Consider the following 26,788-nt stretch of genomic DNA (forward strand, 5'->3'; position numbering starts at 1 on the left):
GGGCGTATTCCTGTGGACGGGGGAGAAAGATAGGGGGAGACAGTGGAAGGGAGAGTAATTATGATGCCATCATTAGCTCAACAGATTAGAGATATCAGATACAATTACAGCTGCAGTCCCACCTGCTCATTCATATATACAATATCATTTTTTTTAGCCTACCTGAATCAGGGGGTCCCCCAATATTCAGAGAACAGCCCCCCATCCCCCCAGCTGTCCACTTCCACTTTAAGTATGACATCTTACATAAATATATAATACAACATAATATATTTACATATGTCAAACATGGAACACCGCAGGGCGTTTACAGTTATGTACTCTGAATTTGTTTAATACATTTTTTTTTAACCTAACTTTTCCATGGTCAAAAAAAGCATTGAATTGTTAATAAAATCTTTATCTAATGTCTTTTGATAGGACTGACAGTCCTCAAAACTAGAGGTGAATTTTGTTGTCTGTTTTGACTTGTATAGTAGTCCTACTATTAAAATCAGAAAACCGTAAGTAGCAGATACGCCTGAATTCTGCAGATCTGGAAAAAAGAAAGCAAATTCATTTTAACAGGATGCACATAAAACCGTTACTTTAACGGTGATTGAATCTAATCAGGTCAATTACACCAATACAATGCTTAAAAATGTGTGTTGACCTGCTATGCCGGACTGACCCTTTAAAAACTACAAATAGTTGAGTCATCAGATGCAAGAACCGAGTGAACCTGGATGGCCTCCAGTCTAACTCTAGATTAGACCTTGGTTCTGAGTCTGCTATCGGCTACAGATAAGGGAAAGCCAAATAAGAGGTGAACTACAGCAACGATTCAAATAATGCAGAGGGGAGAGAACAGGATTCTATCCTATGTCTTTCAAAAAACAAGTCAAAGGAAAGTTGTAGTGACCAACAGCATGGTGTACGTGTCCTATATAGCAGGGCTGCTTAACTCCAGTCCGCAAGACCACCCCTCTCTCCCCTCACAACAGGTCAGGTTTGAAGGATATTCCAGCTTCAGCACAGGTGGATCAATCAGTGGATCAAAGACGGAGCCTCTGATTCAGACTCTGCTTCAGCACAGGTGGCTCAGTTAAAGACTGAGCCTCTGATTCAGTCACCTGTGCTTAAGCTGGGATATCCTGAAAACTTGACCTGCTGGGGGGGCGTTGAGGAATGGAGTTGAGCATCCCTGCTCTATAGGTGTAGTCCATTCTAGGGCCAACAGCAATAATGTGCTCATGGAGTTAATAAAAAAAGCCGCAATGATTAAAATTAACACAAAATCAAACATCTTTAAAACAAACTATATCAAGTTTGTTTCTAAAGATAGTATAGCTTGTCCTCGGTATCCGACGGCCCACTTTCCATCGAATGCGTTATCCGACGCCGCAAAATACAGTCCGCTGGATGCATTACCCGATGTTGGAACCGCCGCATATTAACATGGAACCGCATTCCGACGCTGGTTTGTGGGACGCATTATGTCAGATATAAACTGATATTATGGTGAAACATACTATAACTGGTGATATCCCAGGACTAAAAATAAATACATTTAAACAAAAATCTGAATGTCAGAGGTTGCACTAGGTTTCATTTCTATGGAATAAAAATGTTGGTATTGCCAGCTCTCCCTCCAATGGTGAAATGTTGGTAAGCATTGTGGGGCGCAACTTTGGAGGCAGATTACCGCTCTGCTTGACATAGCAATTCTATGCGCGCGCGTACACTGCTCTCTCGTTGTAGTAGCGTTATGCGTACAAAACGCACAAGGTTGATTTTGATACGTGGCTGGCACATTTGAGGCGTTTTAGACACTGGTATATGTGGAAACTTCACCTCTGAAGCGGAATACCAGAATTGGCACAACATTGCAAGCTGGTGCCCAAAAATAAACAAGATTTTCACAAAAAATGAGTGGAGCTATATGGTAAACGCCTTCACATGGTCCATTTCTTTTGCATTTAACAGACAAATAAATGTTCAACGCTTCAAGTGTTACAACAATGTCCTGAGCATGCCCGTATAAAATTTAAAAATGAGATTTGTATGGTGTGTTACAAGAGGCGACTTAAAGGTTTCAAGCCGTTTGTGCAACAATACAGTGTGACCAAGCTAGCTTTCTGCTAAATGTATCTATATGCATACGCCTTATACCATGTATGCAACCATAATAAAATTGATATCAAATAAAGTAAAACAGGAGGCAAAACCGAATGAAAAAGGTTTGTGGGATCTTTGTAAAGCTGAAGTTGTTTCTGAATGTATTATTCATTTGTTGAGGGAGGTTTTAAAAGGGGGTAAAAGGGGACAGTGAGGGCAACAAGTATTTTCCACATTTTATAAAAACTTCACATTTGCATAGTAAACAAATGTTTTGGAGAGGTTGTCACAAAATTTCATGTCACCTGGTGATAAGACTGTTTTGTTGTTAAGCCTCAAAGTAAAGTGTTCTTTGTTGGCAAAGTAATTCTGAAGCCATCATCAGTCACAGATAAATAAAAGTAGTCGGTATGCTTAAATACAAAAAAAGCATACATTTAAAAAAAAACGTTCCTTTGAGAGTGAATGATTCCAATGAAGGCAACCATTTATCTGCTACATAGAACTGAATTATAAAAAAAAACCACAAGTAGGGGAAGGGAAATGCACTTTTAAACAAAGTTTATCTCTCAAATTCATTGGCTTAAGGCCGCGTCCATACTGTGCGCGAGCGTGGCACCAACAAAAGGCCGCAACTCAATGAGGCAGGCCATAGAATTTTTTGTTTTTGACACGTGGGCGGTTCAGCAACTGAGGGCCAACCAGCCTCGTGATGTCACAGCCACGCCTCCCCATCGCTGTGGATCTCATGCCACAGATCGCTCGGCCGACAGGCATGCACGCCCACTATATCTAAGGCCCAAGGCCTCGGACATAGTACAGGCGATCGAGCGTGTGACATCACGCGCACCTGTGCTTGCCGAGATCCGTGACCTGCAGTTTTGCGCGACGTGGCGTGTGGCGAGGGCATGAGTGAGCCGTTCACCCTCATTGGCTGTACAAGTTTGTCTCGCCATGCATTGGTCGCCTCGCGTGCACATGCGCATTGGCCTCCATTGCTTTGTATTTGGCGCTCGCGCTGTAGCAACCACTATGGACGCAGCCTAAAGGAGCATTCCAAGCAGGCGATTGTATATCTATTAAAAAAAGTTGCAAACAGCACCACCAGAAGATAATAAATAGAAAATCTCTAAACATGTGGTGCAGGGGAACAAGACAAAATCCCTGTAAATTCCTACAACTACAATAAATACAGTGATGTTCCCCGCACTCTAAAGATACATCGCTCCTGCCACCAACGTGCATTTCGCCCCCCTCAAGCATAAGGTGCTTCTTCCGGCCTTCATGCCTCATGTCACCTCATGACCTTTTTAATAGCAATCTGCACCGGAAGAATATCTAGCGGCGCCTACAACATTTCTAAAATAAATAAGCAATTTCCAATACAAGAACACTAAATAGAAAACACAAAAATCTAAACACTGTCACCAAGTAGATTTGCCCACAGAGTGAAATTCTCACAAAATAACACCCACATTGAATTCCCTCATTCATACCCAAAAGGGCACAGCCTTGAAGGTTATAAATCCACTGTGTTTAATTCTGAAATTAACTTTTTCTACCCCCCACATACCAAGCCACTTATTGGGCCACCATGTGTTTGGTTGAAGTGCTGTTTGGTACTTTACTAAATTCTATCATTTTTAATGTTCAAGAACTCGCCTCCGTTCACGCACAGTTTTGTCTACATAGATCTTTGGGCACGAAAATGTGAGCATATACACTACTCACTTCACTTTTGCAATTCAGAAACGCTTTGATTTTATAATTCGATCGCTCATCAAAGATACTTAGATCTTGTGTCATCACCATAAAATTTGCACGCAAGCGACTTGCCCAAGATCACCAGGGAGAAGGGACACAGGGATACGAACTGGGATTTATCTTCTTCAAAGGAGTGACATTACACCCGAGCTTCAGGCAATATGCTTAAAGAACAACAGCATTCCTTTTGTAATTAATAATATTTTATACACATTACAGATCAAAGTACATTGCAATCTTCCATCCAATGAAATTCCTTGCTCTGTATACATTCAGAAATTGCATTGCCCCGGAGTTTAGTTCTAGGTGTTTTTCATTACCAAAAACAGTATCGCAGACATCACATTTTTAAAAGTACAACATTAAGGGAATAAAAGAAATGGCAAAATGCACGATAGAAATTAAACCTACAGATGGGCAAATATTTGTATAGGTGCGTGCCTCTGTCAGGTCCCTCAAAATGCAAAGATCACCCATCCCATCCGGTGCCTTCTATAAATGGCATACAGTGACTCACACGGAATGTAATTTACTTTCAAGAAGTCTGGTTTTTATCAGCAGAGATAAGGAAAATCGCTGGCATGGTTAATGAATAGCTTTAACTTATCAGAGTGCTAAATGATGCAATGATTTGGTTAAATAATCTTTACAGCTATTATTCACTTGCTGAGGTGTGAACAGAAATGTCACATAACTTTACCAAGTGTATATACTGTACATACAAACATACCGTTGAAAAAAAATGCACTCAACCACAAATTATGAACAACATTGTTTTTTCCTTTTCCTCTAGTGATGGCGCGATACACCACATACAATCAAAATGACTGAGCCACCTGTGCTGCAGCAGGGAAGCACCCCTGCTCTACACTAGGTGTCCTCAGCTCCTTTCCTCAAGCCACCCCAAAAGGTCAGGTCATCAGGATTTCCTGGTTTCAGAACAAGTGGCTCAAACAGAGGCTCAGGTTGAGCCACCTGTGCTGAAGCAGGGATATCCTTAAAAAGTTAGCCTGTACACGTATGTATGATATCAATGTACGATCTATCAAGATTGTCTATTTATAATGGGTTTTTTTAAATGTAAAAATGTCATGTATAACAACTCTGGAAAAATAAACGCTGATTGGGGAAAATAAAATAAAGTTGGCCTGTTGGAGGCTCGAGGACAAAGTTTGAGCACCCCTGGTGTAGACGGTAGATGAGGCAATGAGATGTGGAGAGAAAGGGTACATTGGGTACAGGGAAATGGAGATGTGTCTGCGATTCCTCGGGGTCGAAGCAATGGAGTGCAAGCATGATTGCCTCGGTCTGTGAGGTGCAGGAAGAGAGATTGAGACACCTGTTTTAGTCTCTGAGCCTTTTGTCCATGGGCAGAGACACAGAGACCATGCATGAGATGGAGGGAGAACACAAGAGACCATAATGCAAAACAGTTACTTAGCATTTTATTCCCTTTGATCAATTTTTTGCAGGTTCAGAGAAATAATTTTGCCTGGCTATATATAGTATACACAGGCAACACTGCATAACTTGTTGTGGGTATAGTATAGTGACCAGAAGATGCATTGTTGATGGTGTTCAAATAAAAAGTGCACATTCTACGTGTCACAGAAATGTGTCAAAGCAGCAAAATCGTGAGAAGATCCTTTGTACATCATTAGTCACAGGCCAGCTACCAGATTTAACGTGTAGGGGACTATCCAGATCAGGAGCCCGAAACACATTGGTCGGGAGTCATCGAATTGTGCCCGAATTGGCAATATCTGCAACGGACTAATGGTGGTACAGGGGAGAGAAGATCAGACACAGGTAATAGGGTTCAGGGGAATAGCTAGACCGTGAAAAGTGTGAACGCCAAGAAAAAACTAGTGTGTTTTAATGCATGCATGTATATTTTTATAGCACCTAGCACCAACCAGGTACATTACAGATTTGAACCGTTCCATAAATATGTACCTACATTTTAAACAGCAGTGTAGAACTGTGTGTAAGTAAATAGCCTCTGTGATACTTTGTTATTCCTAGGAACAAGAACACCAGCTGCATCTCCAGATATGTATATGGTCAGGGGGTGGGGCTCGTAGCAATATGACCATCTTTACAGTGGCGGGATCTGGATGTGCGATCTTCATCGTGTCACTTTCTCTTTCGTTTTGAGACACAAGAACTCTATTTTCCGCTCCAGAATAAACCATCAGCACTAGATACAAATGGTAACGTCTTTGGGTCAATCCTCTCCTTCGTTTAAAGCAACAATGGTCCCACCCCATGCATTGAAAAGCTCAGTTCAGACTGTGGGGTAGTCTTGCTATACAAGGCCAGACATTTTTTTATTTATTTTTATTTTAAAGTCTTACAGATGGAGTTTTTCTTTTTAATCTTTCTGTTGCCAAATAGTCTCTCTCTCTCTCTCTCTCTCTCTCATGGGGCCGTTACTTTCGGTGCGATTTGTTTGTTGAAACTCATTAACGAGGGGGAATAAAAATAGAGATACTGCACAGCAAAACCAAATGTAGAATTCCCCCAAAAAGTGGGATTATATAAAAGGAATATACTGCCAATGGCATGAACTTTTCAAATTCTCTGCTTCCCATAAAGTTACCATCCCACCAAAAATAAGCTGCAGATTACACGTCAAAATGAAAGGTTTCGAAAGTTAGAACGGATTCCCTATGTTTTTTTCCAGAAATGTTAGTGTTAAGAATTATTGCTGTAGAAGGCAGGCATAAGCTCATAGAGGTCGTGTCAAAATGGAGGAGAAGAGTGACACTGTGCTCATTTTATGTCATTACCCAGAATCCCTCTCTGCAGTGGAAGCACTGTTTGCTAAGCGATAATGGGGAAAGACAGTGTTGCAGATCTGTGAGACGTGAAAAAGGTGAGAGTACAGCGCTACTACTGCGAATGTGCCAAGAGAAAATGGTGTTAAACCAATTGTGTAGATATAGAGCGAATTGCATCAAAATCAGTCTGACTATCAATGGCTGCCAAACAAGTTTTCTGACCAACCATGTCATAAAAGATACATGCGACAAAAGGAGTGACTAATGGAGACTCTGATGTGCAACACAATTGGTGACTATTATCAAAGTGATAAGGGGATCATATCAAACCATATAACGTCTTGAGGTATTGGTCAGACTTCTGAATTCAGACGACTCCACTTGAGAGATGTTAGATGTGGATCAGAAAATGGGGAAATTGGACGAACACCTGCACAGCACTTGTTTTTATATATGCATCATGTGTATGCATTGTTTTTAACAAATTGTATCTTTTTTCACTTTTCTGTCCATGTCTCCTAAACCTTGAGACATTCTATTCCTATTTACTGATATATTGTAATTTTCCTTGATTCCACAGTACTGTATTACACTACAGTATGTTTTTTTTTCTCTTTTCTCCCCGTGTTCTGATCTACATCCAACATCTCTCATGTGGAGTCGTCTGAATTCAGAAGTCTGACCAATACCTCAGGACGTTATATGGTTTGATTTGATCCCCTATCACTGTGATAATAGTCAGAGGCTCCGTTCCAGTCACTCCTTTTGAGACCTGGGAGATATACACATGTACCCACAAGTGGTATTTTTATTTACTGTGCTATATAAAAAGGGAGAGACTACAGTTGATATTACATCTCCCAGAGTCCCCCTGCTTGCTTTATCCTCACAATTGATGTCTCGCTCTCAAATAATATTTTTTTTTAAAAACGGAGATAAAAGCTTTATTGGTTCAGTTTTACCATTTAGAAAAGTTCAAGGAAGTTTAGAAAGGAGCTGCAGATTTGTGAATCCCAAAAATAAATATATATTTTTTAACACATATATACCTGTACATATGTCTCTGTAGAGAGGATTGAACCGTTAACCTTTGAATGCCCCAGACTTACCATCCACATCTTAAGGGCAGCAACTCTAGGGGCCCTATGACGTACAGAGTAAGTCATGCATTAAACGATCGTTTTCATTCGCCGCTGCAAAACGCGATTGGTCACATCTTGGGGTGTGTGCGACCATGTGTTCGCTATGCCAAGCGAGGTTGAGTGCTGGAAGACCAATTATACTCTGTTGACAGTTAGCACTCAGAGTTAAATGGCAGGACTGAATCTGGCAAATGTTTCACACACAGTATTGTCAACCTAGCTCCAGGTCATTGTGAGACGGATTCATAAACAGGTACACAGTTAGGAACTTTCTGCAGCACATAATCACTCAAAGGGGGGGGAGGGTAGAAAATATCCCACAATGTCAATAGCTTTCTCCCCTTAACAGATCCAGTTTGCAGAGCAAGTGCGACAGGACCTCTGGCACAGAAAAGGTTTACCAAGCTGATGTCACCCCTGGCACTGCCAGACAGAGCATATTGTGTTGCAGATGTTTTTTTTCCGGCATGGGAAAATAAAGTAACACTCTCTCCTCCCGCAGCTCCAGCAGAAGAAATAATGCTGTTCACGAGGGACTGGAAAAGTCAGATTGCAAAGGCCTATGAAGTAATGAGGCCGCCTCTACATACAGTGAAAAATTACGCTTAGCCGGAAGAAAATCTTTTAACCCAGGGGTGGGCAACTCCAGTCCTCAAGGGCAACCTACAAATCAGGTTCTCAGGCTATTCTGTTTCAGCGCAGGTTATTTATTTATAAAATGTTTTACTAGAAAGTAATACTGTACATTTAGAGTTACCTCTCGTTTAAGTATATCCTGGGAACAGAGTCATAACAATACATGGTTACATTGAATGAACAAGGTTATACAGTCAACTCACAGACATTTCATGGACAGTTGAATTGGAAAATTGGGTGCATGGGATAAAAGGGTTGGAGAGTTTTAGATTGAAATACAGCAATTTTAACACCAACAAACATCAGCAAACGGCAGAGAAACGGCTCACACCCGTTGGCTGTCCTTCGACTGCGCCAAAGGCTGTCCGCCTTTGGGGCGACGCAAATGTAGACTGAAGGGGTTCAGAATGAATGCAGCTGTGATTTCAGTGTCCTTTTGTCCTCCAGGGCATTAGCCTTGCAGACGGTGGGGCTGACGAAACACAGCGGAGATTAACCCTTAGCACGCTGGTTATGGGCAGAGGGGATCAGCTGTTAAGGAACCCTATCTGGTGTCCTGATACAAGAGGAGTAATCAGTGCGCAACCATAAACAGTGCTGTGAAGGGTGTGAAAGTGCATTAAAATAATATTGGCGATAACAAATATACAAAGTTATACATGAACTTGTGAAAGAGCGTCTGCAGCTGAATGAGGGGTGGCGCAACACCACGAGGAGCTAAAACAGAGAAACAAAAAGAAAACAGCGCACAACGCTCATAGTGAAGTAAATCAAGGATAAAAATGTATTAAATATCCAAGGATAGGTAATGTGCGTACATCAGGGAAATAGTAAAACTGCATTTCATGGGACAAGTTACCGATACACCACACCAACATGAAGATCTGGACAATCACGGATCAGTCATCAGGCTCCACAGGTAAGGACAATCACAGGTCACCACAGTGATAAAGCTGGTCCACAGGTGGGGTGCGGTGAGGGCAGCAATCAAGTGCCAAATATCAAAGTCCCCCAGAGGCAAGTCTCAGTCCATCTCTACCACGGCAAGCTGAATCCACGTGTAACTCTGGGGCTTCAGTCGGCGTTCGAGTGACGTCACGCCGAAATTGACGGATCCGCAAGGGGGAGCAGGGTGGAATGATAGGAGCTTGGGGGACTAGATGTAAACTCAGTATCTTGAATAAAAAGCTAATTCCAACATGTTTCAAGGCTCTAAATGTCTCTTCATCAGGGAATAAATGCAGTATTAAGCATTGGTGGTATATACCCCCCAACCTGTCCTGATTGGTCACATAATTTAGGTAACTCTCCAAATCGGAGCTGGTGTGGGAGGGGATACACGAGCCATGCCAAACAATGATCATTTGAATTACAAAACTTTAATTAAAAAAAACTTAAATGAAATACATCAGTAAGCACACGGGCTAAAATTATTATGCATATTATATAAGCATATTAAGCATATTTTATAAGCAATGTGCATCAGAGGCAGATCTTAAACATGGTCTCTGGACCTGTAAAAAATATCTACATTTTTAGGATCTTGTTCTAATCTATATCACAAAGATACTTAAAGTTCCCTGGGTGAAACATTCGCTCCCAATGTTGTTCGCAAACACAGAACCATGGACATTAATGATCAATCAAAATAGAAAGGCAATTAGCCCAGCAGAACGAAATACTCCTAGCCGCAAGGAAAGCAATAATGATAAAATGGCTTGATCCAGATGCGCCCAATGTGGAACTAGTTAAATCACTGCTATACAAACTGGAAGCCATTGATAAACAGACAGACCAGAATATGTTAGAACCACAAAAGAACACTTTATAATCAGATGAAAATGGTTTATAGACTCGCTTCCACAGGAAGCACAGGGAAAGCTTAAACATGCTCTAAATTAGTCCCAAAGGAAGTTTGGAAAAAGATATGAAAGGGATATAAGGTTTAAGAGTTACCGGTAGGATATAAGAGGTTCAAGGGGAATTTGAAAATGGGAGAATCTGAGACCCTTGAATGAACACAGAATGCAGACTAGATAGTACCAGGTAAGATATAAATTCACATGGAAATACACAGCGAGTTCGAATAGACTGATGGTTAGCAGTTGCCAAGTTAAAATGTCTCAGTTTATTAGAGGTAAATATGAAAATAAGGGACTTTGCATACACCCCAGAATATTATTTATTTTATGTGAAATATGACCAGGTTATGATAAAGTGGGATAAGATTTTTATAATATAAATATCTGCAAAAAATATTAAGTATTCTGTACTGATTTGTATCCGACGTTTACCCAAATAAAAATGTGTTAAAAAAATAAAACATGTGCATCAATACAATCCACACATTGATAAGTAATTAGCTAAGTTGTTGATTCGGCTCGGGGGTTCACTAACTAAATGGCTGTCAGTGCAGCAGAAGAGGACCAAAGATGCAAAGTTCTGTGGGAAAGATCATGTGACAAGGCAGTCACTAGATACAACTGGTGCACTGCTAGAGAGGGCAGGGGTCAAAAAGGGTGTGCCAGAACCTGTTTCAGAAGAGGGAGGGGATGGGACTTTGTAAATGGTTGCCATAGAAACAAAAAAGTGTGTTACATTATAATACATTAAAAATGTCAGGTTTTAAATAAAACAATAGGCTATTGCTTGTCTGCTGCTTTAAACGGAGCAGTTTCTTACAGTGAACTCACGGCAGGTGTGTGTTTAACCCTTTGAGTGTCAGAGGGCCCGGAGCACTCCACTCCTCGGAGCGATCCCTCTGCCTGCTAGATCGGGTTAGATACTGATCTCCCCTACGTCACGATCGGTCTTGCTCATTTTCTACACATTACGTCAATGGGCACCTGGGAGGGCCAGACCCCATGATGTGGTGGTTAGGTCATGGGCCATCGAAAGGGTTAATAGATTAATTGGCGGTGTTAGAGTATTTTAAAACTATTAATATTTTCATAGTGACCAAATATTTGAGAGTGTTTTAGACTTCTACCGAGAACCGTTCGTAATCTCTCGCATATACCATGAGATTGTTAAACCACACTTTTCTTCCTTTTGTTGCTTTGTGCAAATTAATTCTGCTGCTTTCAGCAGCTAATGGGGGGAAACCCACAAGTGTCTGGATCCAAGCAACTCCAAAATTATATCAAATAAAAACGGTTTACCAGGAGAGTAAAATGTGTTACTTTAAGAATGATTATATCTTGCCAAGGAAGAATATTGCATTAATAAAATTGTCAATTAAAAATCTTGGTGGTTTTTGGTCGCTATGTGGGACTGTCCCTTTAATTGGCTACATCTTGCACTGTCAAAACAAATATTCACATTTCCCGATGCAATTAAGAACCCGTTTTAGGTGATCGTAAATACAAATAAAATTGGGGATTGCTGCTTTCATTTGGTTAGATGAAATGCTGGAAGCGTTTGATATTTTTTTCCTTTCAATCCGCTTTTTGGTCCGATGGCAGCGTGCCCTCCCCCACCTGCCATTGTAAAGCGCATGGTTTGTTTATCTGTAACGAATTGTTATGCTTGGAATGAGGACAGGAACCTAAGTACTAGAAAACATCCGCAAACATGGAGAACATGGTAAAAATTGTACTGTAGAAGATGTCACATGATTGAGCACTTTTACTTTATTACAACTCTGCTTATATAAAGTATGGTTCTAAGTAGAAAGAAAACATGGAAGTAGCACTATCCACTATATTACAAGCTAATAAAGGGTGAAAACTTAATGTGTGACGGGCGAAACTCATAAGTGAGCACACCAATTAATCACGAGGTAGTATAATGTCCCAAATGGGATGATTCTTAACTCCGGCAGCCAGAGTCCAAAGGAGGGATTTCCACGTCTCTCCAAACAGTAGCAGAAAATAGAAGAATGACCTCCGGCCACAAGCTCAAGCAAGATTTCCAAGCATGGGGGAAATACAAGAAAAAGAAAACACAGACATAACAGTGTATTAATAAACAAATAAATCTATTGACTAGAAAGTCAGACCAGTGTGATCATAGAACTGCCTGTATTGAGTCTCTGTCACTATAGTTGTTATTCAGATATAGGCCAATAAAGTCAGTGCAGTCTCCAATTGAGGAATAGATTACGGATAGCACACCGGTGATGTAATAACTTTATAGGAAACTTCCTCAGATGTTTATCCAAATGGCAACAGTTGGAAATGTGGCTGTATACATTTGTTACCCAATTGGAATTTGAGGATAATCTTATATATTCCTCTGGTTATCCTTATAAATTAAAGAGAGATGACATGTTATAATAACATTTAATAAACATGAACTGGTATAAAAACAAGTGAACACTCAAACGCCCGGTATGTTTGTGCATTTTGAATAAAGCTGTAACGGGAGGGGGTAACCAGGCTATACAATAAAGGTCAAGCCCGTTTTGGTTAACCCTGCTCCGTGTATAAGGGTCCAAGAGAGTTAGCTCTTTGGCCCAGTAACATTGTACCATTCCATTTATGGTCTGTAATAAAAGCCTTTTTTGTGTTTTTCCCTTTACGCGCATGCAATTAAGCAGGTATTGCTAGGGTATGAGTTTCATGGGGGGGGGGGGGGGGGGGGATTTGCGGAGGAACCGTTGACAGAATGTGCCAAGAAGGTTGGGGTCCGGAGTGGTCGGGTTCCCCTATAAACGTACCCGGGAGTCATGCCTGATTCTCGGATACATGTAGGCACATTGTCCCGGCAATATCTCCTTTTGAAAACGCAAGCGCGACTCATCACTAGGGTACCCTGCCCAGAAAGGAGAATGAGGCACAGGGATAAACCTGTATTCTTATAGCTGAGGGAATCGCTAGGTTAAGGGGGGTAGCCCAGCTAGAGCCAAGGTGACCCACAACCAGTAATGTGTTCATGGGTGCACCAACCGTATATAAGGTTGGGGGGGGGGGGGACTCTGAGAGTCCAAACCGAGTCCAAGGGAAAGTGTGTGGGGAATAAGGCAGATAGAAATAAAATGACAACATTTTTCCCTTTTCTGTTCCCTGTCCCCCAAGACTGAGAAGTGTATTAAAAGATACTTTACATTATATTAATTTGCTTTTTACATTCGGAACCGATGTCCAAACACGCAGTCCGTGCTAACCCATAGGCGCCGGTAGGTCTGTTGGACATCGGAGTTCAAAGCAGCCAGAGGATGCCCAAAAGTGTGAATAGTATTTGGTCTGTGGGCAAAGGCGGAGTACCAGGTCCGGAGATCAATGGCAGTCCTCCAGGATGCCACTTGTTCTGCCAGACCAGGTGGAGCCTGCCCAGCGGCTGGCATTGAGATAGCCAGGGAGCCTGCCCAGCGGCTGGCATTGAGATAGCCAGGGAGAAAGGTGGCAGACTTGCGCATGTCTCTTAGCCATTTGGGATTTCCCACTGGCCAGGCTTTTCTAGCCGGCTTGGTTCTGATTGGCCGCTTGTGAAAGTTGCCACACGTTGATTAGCTGGTCAGTATAGTGAATGAAACGTAAAATACTATAAGAACCTGTGAGAAAATAAGATTCGGAGTCCCCGGTAGTAAGTGGTGGGCAGGTTTTTCAAAGTTGCTTCTGTGTTAATAGCAGAGCAATCGGATTCGATTTCAAGCCTTTAAAGTCTGCCCGCCAGAGTCGAAGTCCAGCTTTTCGGAACCAAGTTCTCAGAAACTAACGTAATGGTCGTGGCTGGGATTTTATGTCGATTTGAGTTCCAGGAGATTTGGACTAACTTGCGGTGAGGCGGAGCCAAGTTCTCACAAGAGAACGTTGCGGTGGCGTATGGAATTTGATGCCGATTTGGGTTCCAGAAGATTCCGGGCTAAGTACCGGTCAAAGTAAAACTCTCCCATAGAGTTTCCTGCACCTAGGAAAGTCTAATTTTCGACCCTGGTCCCAAAGCAAGTGTGTCTTTTTGTCTGTATTTTGTGTTCCATTGTGTGTAAGCGAATTTATGCCGAATAAATTACAATTTATTTCATTACCTTGTTTTGCTCAATGAATGATCCTGGTAAAAAGGTATAAATAACCTCTCCCATGACAAAAGCTTTCCAGTATTGAATTGCTTTGTAGCAGGGACAGGGTCTTTCACGATCGCTAAGATGTTGCCGTCAGCTGACAAGTTGTGTCTTTCCACGGTGGGATAGTGTCACTGCCTCTCTCCTTCCCCTGCTTGTGCACAGCTGGGGGCGGCGGCGTCTCACTGGATGGATCCGCGTCAGCACGATGGTGCTGCAGAGACTGATGTCAGTGTAACAGCTCCGGATTGGCCGCGCGTTCCAAAAACCCCGGTGGCCTGCGAGTGTCAATCCAACGCGTTTCGCTAATTCGCTTCCCTGACAAAAATAAAAGGAAATACTTCATTTTTCCTTTTGACCTTAGATATATCTAAGTGTTTTTGGTTCCTTTTGGGAAGTGAATATGCCTGCCATTGAAGCCTTACTCTTGGTGCCAATAGGATACCGCAAGGTCACCAGCCTCCTATAGAACGTTCCCCACGGCCATCTTTGATTTTTCCTTAAATGTTACCGTCACAAAAAAAAAGAAAAAAAGAAAAAGGGACCTGGGACACCCTTGAGCTAGGAATAGTACAGCTCAGATCTGGGGCCCACCAGGTCCAATAAAAACAAAAATAGGGGTGATTGCTGCTTTAACCCTTCAGTGCCACAAGCCCTCCTGCACATCACAATCACGTGACCACCACTCCTCAGTGATCAAAATGATCTCTGCGTCATGAATTACGGAAGGAGTGTTCTTCTTCTGTTTTCCCTGCATACCATATCGCCCAATGTCAAACCGAGTGCCAAACCCCATGGACATAGTGGCTGTGATGGGGCACACAAAAGGTTAAACTGCCATGAACCGTTACAACCTTTTGTAGGGCCAATATTAAAATGATACCTACCAATATAACAATATTGGATTCAGAAACATGGTTACATTCCTCAGATTTTGCCAAAGTGACCAATGTGGGCTCAAAGGCTTAATGCCCAACCCAGTCTACACATCGCCTTCATTTAATTGTAATCTGAATCACAGCTTCCAGTGTTGATTATTTATTACTAGTAACCAGTGGATTACCATACTATTTTGGCCAACCACCACTATTTTGCTGGGGTGACAGCCTCCTTTTCTGCAAGAAGGGGTCATCTCCGGACAAAATGTTTTCAACAAGGCCTCATGGCATGCTGTCGAGGAAACCACCCCCCTGAAATTGTAGCCATGTCCGCATTACTCCCATAACACTATTCACTGAACAGCAGCGGAGAACCGTTTATATTTAATAGTAAACCGCATCAATTGGCAAATGTACCATATACCTTCTAAGACATGTCACCTTCACGATTACAGTGTGTCAAAAAAACAAAGATTCCATCAGGTGTGCATGTGCAACCAACTGTGAAAAGCAAATGTGTCCAAGGAGCCTGCAATTTGACCAAATTGTGTTCTTTCCTCCCTCATTTCACACAACTGTCTCATCTACATGTAGGTGGGGAAATGTAATTGGCAAAATGTTATTTTTCAAGACAAACATTTAACCCATTTTCAACCAGGGTGAGCATCAAAAGTGTTGAAAGCTGTAGGTTGTATATTTGCCAAGACCACACATGCATAAGCAATTTAATGCAAACAAACGGTATACATATTTTACCTTGCATGTTCTAGGGATCCCTGTTCATCTATTCATACAAAGCTGCCTGAATCGCAGGACCAAGATGCATCTTTAAAAGGAAATAACTACAATCGGACTATGCTAGGATACATAAAACTGCTCGTGTTAATGGAATATTAACACAGCGGAGAGGGTTTTAAAAAAAAAAAGTAGTTAAAAAATATTTGGAACAGAAACAAACCGCAGCGTAACTGTGAAATAGGGGATAAAGGACTCAGATTAAGTAGTATCTAAGACTTTACAGTAAATAGGGAATATCAATCAGCAGATTAGGTGAAAAAAGGAAAATGTACACACTTCTAATTTCTATGGGTACATTTGGATATGACCCTATGGTGAAATCAACCACATCATAGAGCGAATTAAGTTGAATAAAAATTATATGCACATGTCCACTGCTGTATTTACTAATCTGTTAAAGTGACCATTCTGCAAAGCGTTGCTTGTGCAATATAGGTTGATAAGATGCTTCGACACAATAACCATCACGTAGATGCACTGTTTTTGAAGTGAAGAAAATGGTTTCCCATAGGTTTAATTACCTATTGATATGAAGATTATAGCTCCAAGCTGGAAAAAGATGCTTGAACAAATGCTTGAGTTTCTCTTTGATAGCGTATGGGGGCTTTGAGACTTTTCTAAAGATGGGGGAGAAAGCATACCATCTGCTCTAATGTTCTTTGAGATGCAGATACTCAACAGAAAATGTAGTACTCGTTTCTTTTTGCATTAAAGGGGAAACCTGTTTTTTCTCTTCACATCAGCTAAGGCTTAAAGAGAAATAGAACAAAATTCAAGGAGCCAGTGCTACCGAGTAGTGAACAATAACAGCATTTACTGAAGCTGTAAATAAATGAATGGGACTGATCAATCTTCTGTTATGGGTGCTCAAAATGTGGGCATATGTATCCAGACCCATGCAAGTGGGGATAATGTAGCCAAAAATTACCTATATGGGCAATGTTGACTAGTTCTCTAATGCAGGGTGTAATCCCCAGAGCTAAATAATGGTATACATGGCAGAGTAAATAAAAAAAAACTGGTATGCTACTCACATGATGGTCAGTCTCCTTTGCGTACTTCCAATTGGATTTTCCCTATCTGCATCTATCAATGAGGAAAACACGGAGCACTGCAATCAAATGAGGGGGCTATGCACAAAGCAGAGGATTAAAAAATACTTTATTAGAATAAGGGTGACAGCATGGAGGTGCGGCATAGGGGGAACCTCTGACGCATTTCACGGTCTTGGCGCTTTGACAAAGCATAGCCCCCTCATTTGATTGCAGTGCTCTGTTTTTTCCTCATTGGATATTCCCTATCAGCTAAGGCTTACATGTGGTTTTAGCATTTGGGGAGAAAGAGGTTCTGTTAATTGTGGGAAACGTTGAAACATTAATATGAACATACAAAAGACCTCTAAACATGGGTAGCTCTGTACAGTGCAAAGGTTTTGTTAAAACAAAAATGTGGCAGCTTAGGACATGGACGACAGTGGAAACTATATTCTGTCGGGCCTGTAGCGGTGCCTGTATTTAAATTATTCCAAGCTGGTTGAACATAGAGATCCAACAAGAACAAAAAGGTATCACTAGTTCTGGTGCAATGTAAAAGCGCTCGTCATTCAAGCCAAACTGTATAAACATTCAGATGTCTTGTGAAGCCATTAGCAGGGCAGATAAACCTACGAGCTAATGACACGTGGTGTATGTAAAAACAAAAAAAGTGCCACCCCAGAGGCATTGGCCTTTGCTTGCTTTCTTAGGAGCTGAACGCAAATCAGAGCTGCCGCCTCCCAGTCACATCCAACCAGTTTTTTGTTCCGGCAAGTGGATCACGTGATCGCTACGTAGAATAGACCCGATAGAAGTGCCATACTGTGCATGGCAACAGAAGTGACCCGACTTTCTGGCACTGAAAATGTTAAAGATAGCCTTTTAAAAGTTGCTTTTATTTACAGACGGATACAAATTGTTTTAATAATGCCAGTTCCTTTCCATATCTAACATTTTCAAACTTTATCATATTTGTTCATAGTGTCTGGGAAAAAATATCGTGCTCAAAGACCAGCGAAACCAGTATGCCACCGGATCTATGGCATTTGACGTCAAAGCCACACGGCTGACAAATGGAAGTGGAGCCCCACTTCTGTCTTGATCAGGCTAACCGGATCTGCCACTGGAAAACTAGCATTTTGCCATGACGTACTTGGTACATCAACATGGTCTCTGGCGTGCCAGGGCACAGAACGTAACATGTCTGTCATTAGCGCACTGAAAACCATTGCTCCCTGTGTTACCATTATGATTGTGACACGATCTCTGATCCGATTCCAATGCTTGACAAAAATTCTGGGATTTCTAGTTCTGCTCCAAATATAAAACTACAGTTCCACATCCACATATAGAAATAGTTTAAATACACAATTAATCAAAAGGACAACAGACCAGTTTCAACTCTCCAAATGACCTTGAAAGGTCACCATCATTCTGATTTGAACAGGGACTCATTGTATCTGTACAATTTTATGCACAGCCCTGCACACATCAGGAATTCGTAAGACAAAAAAAATATTAATCATGCTCTTTGAAGGATTATTTCATTATGTGTACGGTTTTATGGTTCTAAGTGAACAAAGTGTTCCATACAATTATATAAAAAAAAAAAAACATTTTTAATTAAAAGTAGCAAGTTGCAGGCCTTTTTATTTTATTTTTTTAGACTCCTTGGTACAAGGCTAGAGTACATTATTTTTTAAATACACAATTTTTCTGCAAAAACCTGAGCTCAAGACAGTTATTTTTTTTTTTTTTTACCAGATGGGAAATTATATGTACAGCTCAATGCAGCATTCCCCTCACCGCGTATCAAATTAGAATGAATACTAGCTACAAGTACACTCTTTACATTTCGATCTTCCAGACTAAACAAATACCGAACAATTTCTATATAAGGCGGTGGTAAAAACGCACAGCACACCACACATTTCTTGTAATTTAACCCCTTCACCAAACACACAGCCGGGGCTCAATTTTAAAAACGGCACAAACTCAGGATAGTGAGATCTTGTCATCACCCACAAGCAAACATAATATTGTTTGTAGTCCATAACCGTACTAGTGGTCTGATAAGGTGCCACGGCATTAACCTTTTCCAGTGCCCTTCTCATACACGTGTCACGCATGGGGCCGTTCTGACATACTAAGCAAGTCCTGGACAAATGCTCATTGTCATGGCGGTGATTAGGCACTCCGATGGCTCCCTCCATATCAGTTTCCTGTATCCAGGGAGCAGCCACGTGACAAGGAGGCATCACTGTGTGGAAGTGCCAGGGGTTCGGTGACACCAGACCGTCGCTGAAATACTTACCCAACAATAACCGGCATTGTAATAAATCAATAACACATCATTTCATAAAGAAGTATTTCTAAAAGATCTGCAAATGTACCTGTACATGCTCCATTCTTACAAAATAACAGCAGGTATTGTTTTGTAAAGATGCTCACATCTTAATGCAGTAAAGTAGCCAAGAAAGGAGATGGTCCTTTTATTGGACCAAACAGATACAGTAGTTAAGTTACAAGCTTTCATACCTAAAATGTTTCTTTGTCATGCACTAGTACAGAAACAGAAGGTATTATACAGTATTGTAGACCGATAATATCTAGTTGAATATTGAGATGTGTGATATCACATGGTGGATGCTGGCAGGCAAGTGTGAAAATTAAGAGGAAGCATAAAAGGCTGCAATGTGTTGTTATGCAACAGTGACCTAGACAAACTGGATATACAGGATGTATACACATATACGGTCTTGTTCCCTTCAGGATCTTACTCCACTGTCTCAAATGTCTACAGTAAAATTATCATGATTTTGAGAGAAATGGTACATCAGTTTCTTTGCTTACCAAAAAGGAAGTTCTTAAGAAGCCGAATGCAGGTGATAGAAGTCTTCTGCAGGGACCGGTATCACTTGTCTGAATCTACCATGTCCTCTCTCTTTCTCTGTATCCCAATTACTGGGCATAACATAAGGTGCCGCAAAGTACTACTTTGCTGGCTGCTAATAACCAAGTTAGAACCGAAAGGACAGGTTAATATATCCTTTAACGGCGCTGGATGCAGTCGCAGGTCTGTCCAAAGTAACATTTACATGCATTAGTTCCGAATTCTAATTTTGGTGCTTGGATTATAGGGCAAAACACCGGCTTTTCAAAAGAAGCCTGCACTGGCTTCTTTGATCCTGTACCACAAAAACACTCTTCCTCCTTAGGAGAGTGCCAGCAATCAGCTGATCTTTGCCAAACATGCAGAAACGTGACAGGCAGTCTCGGCTTGTTGAGCAGTGCAGATAAGGTTTAAAGGTAACTGCATTCCTAAAAGCATAGACGTACCTCAGGAACCTTTAAAGAACATGTTATGGATGGATTTGCAACAACCAAACAAAGACCACCACGCTATTGGCAACTAGCAAGCACATTGGACTTTGGGAAATTATTTTTTTGTGTAATCAACATAAAATGAATTCTACAAATTGTTTGGATAAGTACGACACAGCAAATCTGCCCTGTTACCGAGGGTGTAACCAACAGGTTAGCGGCCACTGATGCAATATTGTGGGTTCCAAAGTACCGTTTGGCATGAAGCCGCATGAGATACATCAAAGGTTCCCCTACAACAGTTAGATGTGCCCTTTTCTGCAACTGTTTAACTGAAACTGATCCAGCTAATATGTGAACTGCTACTTATTCTTGACCAGCTCTTTCCACTCCAATGTCATCCAATCATTTTGTGCTTATTCATTTCAAACTTATGTCATTGAGAGAGATAACATCTTAAGGGTTGACATTGTAAAAATGTTTAGTATGTAATTTTGTTTTAGAGGTGATACCATGTGATTCATGTGTCGCACTCACTGTATTATTTCCACAAGTAACTATTCAGTCCTTTTAGAGCCTACAGCAAATGGAAGAACCTATATGAAGCTTGATACATACAACTTAGGGCCTGATTCGATAGTTTGAAGCTGCGGTTTGCACAGCGATTGGCCGAAAACTGTTTTGATCGGCCACTTGGGACATAGACCTATGGCCGATCTGGTAGACTAGTTTTTTTACGCTGCCTAAGATTGCCTGTTAAAATAAAGCACAAAAAGTGGGAATAAATGACAGCAAGACATGTAGTAATTGATACATATCATCAACATATGCAGGAAATAGCCCTTCCCTAGTCTCTATTGCACAGTAGTGATGGGCGAATGCTTTGTGCAAATTGCGGACATTCGTGACTGTCAAAAAAATTTATAAAAATATGTCAACCTTGCCAGAAATCCTCACTGGCGATAGTTTCGGAGACAGCAACTCGATACCAACTTCTCCAAATACTTCACCAACATACTGTTGTGACATGGAAAATTGTTGCACAAAGAAGTTGAGAAGAGACCGTTTTAAAATCTGCGAATCAACAAAAAGCCTTTGCGCCAATATTTCAAGATGAGTACTAGCGCAAGCTTTGCACGTCTATTGCTCAGTGATGCAAGTAGGGCAAAAATCAATGCACAATACTGGTTGCACTAAATTAACCCTTAACCCCCCCCAAGAACAATATGTCTGCCTGGTTAGCCTTGCCAAAAAACTACAAAGCGGTCTACCAGGGTCACCAACAGAAGTTTGCGATATATATTCGGGACTCCGACGGCCATATTGGCAAGTAACTATAATAAATAACTTATATACATTTTTACTGGCAACCAGGGTTCTCTGGAGCAATACGGGGGCCGGGGGATTGAGGCTTTAACCTTTTGAGTGCTCCGTGACCTATCCCGCACGTTATGGAGGGATGGCACTCTAAGAACCCTACGACATACTGTGTACATCAGGCAATAAATGCCCATTTTCTATAGCGGGACAAGATTACATTCACCACAAAAGCAAAATTAAAGTGGAGCCCCATGCACTTCCGTTCAAATCATGTCAAGCCAACGCGATTGCTACATTATTTGACCACGTGGGTACGATCTTCTGGGACTCACAGGTTTAACTTAGAAACCAAAAACTTAGATTGTAAGAATTTTAATGGGGAAGGGACATAGGATGGAGAAATTCTATGTACAGCGCAGCATGCACTATTGGCACTAAATAAGAAAATGATTTTTAGTATCCTTCTGCCATTTCCCGTTCCTGAGACAGTCTCGAAACTACAAAGAAAAGGGTACGAAAGATGGAAAACGGCCACCGACAGCAATACAAATCACAGATGCAAAGAAAAGATACTATCTTTCAATAACTCATCCCTAGGAATTTGTTGTTGTTTTTTTGTCATTAAAGCGGCTTTGGACTCCGGATATAAAGGCCGCATGATGTAGTTAGAATACAAAAAACAGTAAGCCTTGTTCTCCACCACCTAGTGGTACGTATCAAGGCAAAAGTGGAGCAATTCTGGGGCAAAATTACTGCACCATATGTATAAAAGAAAAAAATCCTATTGGTTTCAATACAACGGAGATTATAGGTGGCACACCACTGTTTTAAAGAATTTTTTTTTTAAGGAGTTTACATTTGGTGCTCACCTTCCGTTGATCCTGGCGTCCCAAAGCTGGATCCAAAGTAATAGCAAGATAGGAGAAAGGAAGAGGCACAACAATTGTAGTGGAATCAAATGACAGGTGAGGTGTTTGGTCTGAGGAAGGGACTGCTTGTCCTGAAACGTTACTATTGTTAGCTCTGATGCATCAATACATTTGAAATCATTTGATTCCATTACAATTTGTGTGCCTCTTCCTTTCTCCTATTGGTTTCAATGAAACTTATACATATGGTGCAGATAGTTTGCTCAAGATTTGGCCGGCGTTTGCCTTGCTGTATTGGGGACCTAGTCCAGTACAGGAAACCAGTCTTCGGTACACAGTGATAGGGGGGTGAGGAGATCTGTAAGGGTGCAGAGGGGTTTGGGGTGGGGGGTCGTCTACGAGGGTGCCTAGAGCAGTGGCGGAGGAGGAGGGGAAAACAAAGGGTCTGTGAGGGTGCCGAGGTGAGTGCTGGGGGATAAAATCTGTAAGGGGGCCAAGTATGGGGGGCGGGGTTGGACTTAACTGGAGTGGTGTACGAATACTTTGGGGGTTTACATATGAGATTAGGGGGATCTGAACCGACTATAGGGGTTTTGGTACGAGGAAGTGGCATCTGCATCTTTTTTTTTTTTTTTTTACAATTACATCACCACCAACAAATTTTAACAGATGAAATGCAATTGGAAAATAATCGTACAGTAACTCTTCTAGCCAAGTATTTTTCTTTCCAAACATATGAAAACCTGTCCGGCATCTACTGTTGCTAGCCCACGAGAAGGGACCTAATGAACCGAGATCGTCCCCCACATATAAACGAAACGTTACCGCCGAAAGTTTCATGCATGTGACACAAGTGCAATAAGCAATCGTTGGCGCAGATTTTGGAAACTTGATACTCGCGTCCCTCCCCCCCCCCAAATCAAGGATAAAATGAAACGATTCCTTTTACAGGCGAACATTACTAGACAAATACCTCCGTGGATGGGCACCGGTGTCAGGACGAGCCCTTTCGCTTCGGTTTTGGGGGAGTCCAGACCGTAGCGGCCACCGTCGATTTTGAGGAGCACGGAGCCCGGCTCCTGTATGGTCACATTTACTACGGCATTGTAATATTCCATGTTGCTATTATCTGCTCCACTGAGGACCATCGAACAGGGCAACAGGACCAGGACGGGCAAACAGTTCAGACACCACCTTGGAATCATCTTCAACCAGTGATCAATGTATTAAATAAAAAAAACAATCCCTTTTGGTAGTATGAAGCCACAACGTGTGATGAGAATGGTAATCTGCCCCCCTTATCTGTGCAAGCCTAAAAGATCCTTATAGGTGAATTGTAACTGTTTACATCATGCAGTCTCAAATCAATGGTTGGTGCCAATGTTGGACTGATGAAACCAAAATTGGTGTTGGCACTCATTACAAGAAGCAGCCTTTGCAGGAAATAAGCAGATGGGATCTTGCTTGATGCATCTTTCTGGGTGCTTTCCCCAATAATAGGATTATGACTTAAGACACACAGTAGAACATCTATTTTCCGTGATTTATCTCCTGGCTTTACTCCTCTTCCAAGGAAGGCGTTTGGGAAAGGGGAGAGGGGGATGTTGCTGACCTCCTTGTTTGCAGGAGGATGGGAAACCTCACATGTTCTGAGTGAGATGGGACTGCAGGAGGATGGGATGGGGAGCGGGGAGCAGGGTGCAGAGGGGGTCCAGTATCACAATCACATCCTGGGGTGCCAGGGCACAATGGAGGCAGGGGGGTCGGGAGGGTTAGAAAGGCTAAAGTTGCCCCCCCCCCCAAAAGATGGCACAGTCACCGAGGACCTTGTGCTGCGCTGTCTGGGACTTTGCCCCACGGTGGTAACGGCGGCTGCTGGTGCCTCGGGCAGCTCTCGGGGAGCCGTTTAAGGGCAACAACAGCAACCACACAGTTCTTTTTTCCTGTCCCACCTTCGGGATGATGATGGAGACCCGGGTCCGACGTGAAAGGGGGAATCAAAGTGCCTTCGGATGCAGGGAAATTGCACAGCAGGGGGGTCAGGAGCTCTGCTGCTGCCGCTACTACTGCTGCTGCTGCCGCCGGTGCGAGCAGATTGAAGGCTGATGTGAGATGAGTGTGACAGAGGAGGAGCAGAGGCGCGAGACGCGCAGGCTCCTCCCACTTGGTACGAGCACGCGCCAGCGAGGGACAAATGGGAAGGCGGCGCGGCATTGGTAGGGGCTGCTCGCGCCCAAGGAGACGGTTGCATTCTTTTATACTCAGCGCGCTCCCGCCGGCCCCGCCAGCTCCTGTCATCCCTTTCACGCGCATGCGCGGTCTGGCCACTGTTGTCAACCTGGTGCACATTAAAATACTGACCGTTACTGACTGTTTTTTTTATTTTTTACATGGGGGTCATAGTGTTGTGGTTTCGTTTGAAGTCTCAGTCCCACTGACTTCTATATGGTCTTATGGATAAACATAATCACTCTTCCATTAAAATTACATTTGTTTCGGGCCCAAAAACTCCACATCTCACTCATTTTGGTGTTTTGAGGTTGGCAGCTGGCTGTGCCCAAGGAAAGCTTCCCCCAGTTTAGTTTGGAATGCTGGACTCGGTCAGCAGTGAAGGGAAATGGAAGAGGTTGCCTCTTCCATTTCTGGGTTAGGCTGAGTCCCCGCTGGTGCTGAGCTCGCTGAGCGGGCGGCGCTTGGCGCAGTTACTTGCATATATATATATATATAAGTTGGAACTTGCATATATATATATATATGCAAGTTCCAACTCACGCGATGCGCTGGCACACACGCTCGGCGCTTATGTAAATAAAATATTTATACTTTCCCGCTTGCTCAGATATCCCGCAATTGCGCCTCCCCCTCCCCCCCACGCATGCGTGCGCAAGTTGCAGGACACCCGGCGCTCATGCTCTATGCATGAGCGCTCTCAGCGCCAGCGGGGACTCAGCCTTAAAGGACCGTGCGGCGGTCACGTGACCGCGCTTTGCCGGTAGGGCCGTGATCCTCTGGTGCTGTGTCCCCTCAGGCACTCGAAGGGTTAAACCAATGTAACTGCGCTAGATGCAAAACAGTTACGCGTTTCCCTGCAAATGAATTCCAAATCCCATTTCTTGGGGTCCTTGGGGTTTGTTAATTAAGTGTTTTCTTTACCCTTATCCCACCCCGTCGTTATCAGAGAACCAGTAAAGATAAGGGCAGGTGCTCTGGGTGTGCAAGCACTTGTTGAATAGATACTGACATCAAACGAAAACGGCAGGCAGAGGAACAAACTAACTTTAAAAAACTGAGTCAGATTTGGGTAGAAAAATGCATCAATCACCCAGATGTGTAACTAGTACACTTTGGTCCTAGAACTGCCCTTTTAACCCAAAAGGGAAATAACCTGAAATAATAGAGGTGTCACATACCAGGCTGCCCAGCTCTCCCTGTTTATGAGGGAGAAGACCCTCTCATAACTGACTGAAAAAGCATTTTTTTTTAAATTTCGACATGAATGTATGTCTTTATTTATATAGCGCTTTAATGTACATAGCGCTTCATAGTAGTAATACACATGAAAATCATATAAATAACAAATAATACAAATAACAGATCATGGGAATAAGTGCTTCAGACATAAAAATTAACATTTACGAAGAGGAGTCCCTGCTCCGAGCTTACAATCTAATTGGTAGGTAGGAAGAACGTACAGAGACAGTAGGAGGGCGTTCTGGTAAGTGCGTCTGCAGGGGGGCAAGCTTTATTATGTATCATGTGTATAGTATTAGCCACGGTGCTACTCATATGCTTCTTTAGCAAGTGTGTCTTAAGGCAGCGGCGCGCAAAGTGTGGGGCGCGACCCCCAAGGGGGGGCGGGAGATTTTGCTGGGGGGGCGCGGTCAATTGCAGAGGTCCCGCGCTCTTTTAAATGAAATGCCGGGGGATCGCGTGAGTCCTCTGCAACTGTTTACTTACCGGGATTCCGACGCTCTGTGACGCATCGCCATGACGCCGCAGCGCCCTGTGACGTGACGCCACACGCGTCAAATGACGCCGCGGGTCACATGACGTGACGTCACATGATCCCGCAGTGTCATATGACGCGGATGAAGGTATGCGGGGGGGGGCGCGAGAGTCGGAGGGAGAGAGACAGGGGGGCG

At 42.5% G+C, this 26,788-nt stretch overlaps 1 protein-coding gene across 6 annotated transcripts in view; it reads right to left on the minus strand.

Moving 5' to 3' along the window:
* The window catches only part of RNF130 (ring finger protein 130), a 180,610-nt gene extending 155,827 nt beyond the window's left edge, over positions 1-24,783 (minus strand). For 3 of the 6 annotated variants that reach the window (XM_075602055.1, XM_075602058.1, XM_075602057.1), the window contains exon 1: positions 23,620-24,781. In XM_075602055.1, the coding sequence (XP_075458170.1) occupies positions 23,620-23,851 (232 nt within the window). In that variant the 5' untranslated portion in view covers positions 23,852-24,781. Of the gene's footprint in view, positions 1-23,619 lie in introns of all 6 variants that reach the window. The other 3 variants (XM_075602056.1, XM_075602054.1, XM_075602053.1) reach the window with 2 other exon arrangements.
* Between the last annotated feature and the right edge of the window lie 2,005 nt (positions 24,784-26,788).

This window comes from Ascaphus truei, chromosome 5, assembly GCF_040206685.1.
Source record: "Ascaphus truei isolate aAscTru1 chromosome 5, aAscTru1.hap1, whole genome shotgun sequence".
NCBI lineage: Eukaryota > Metazoa > Chordata > Amphibia > Anura > Ascaphidae > Ascaphus > Ascaphus truei.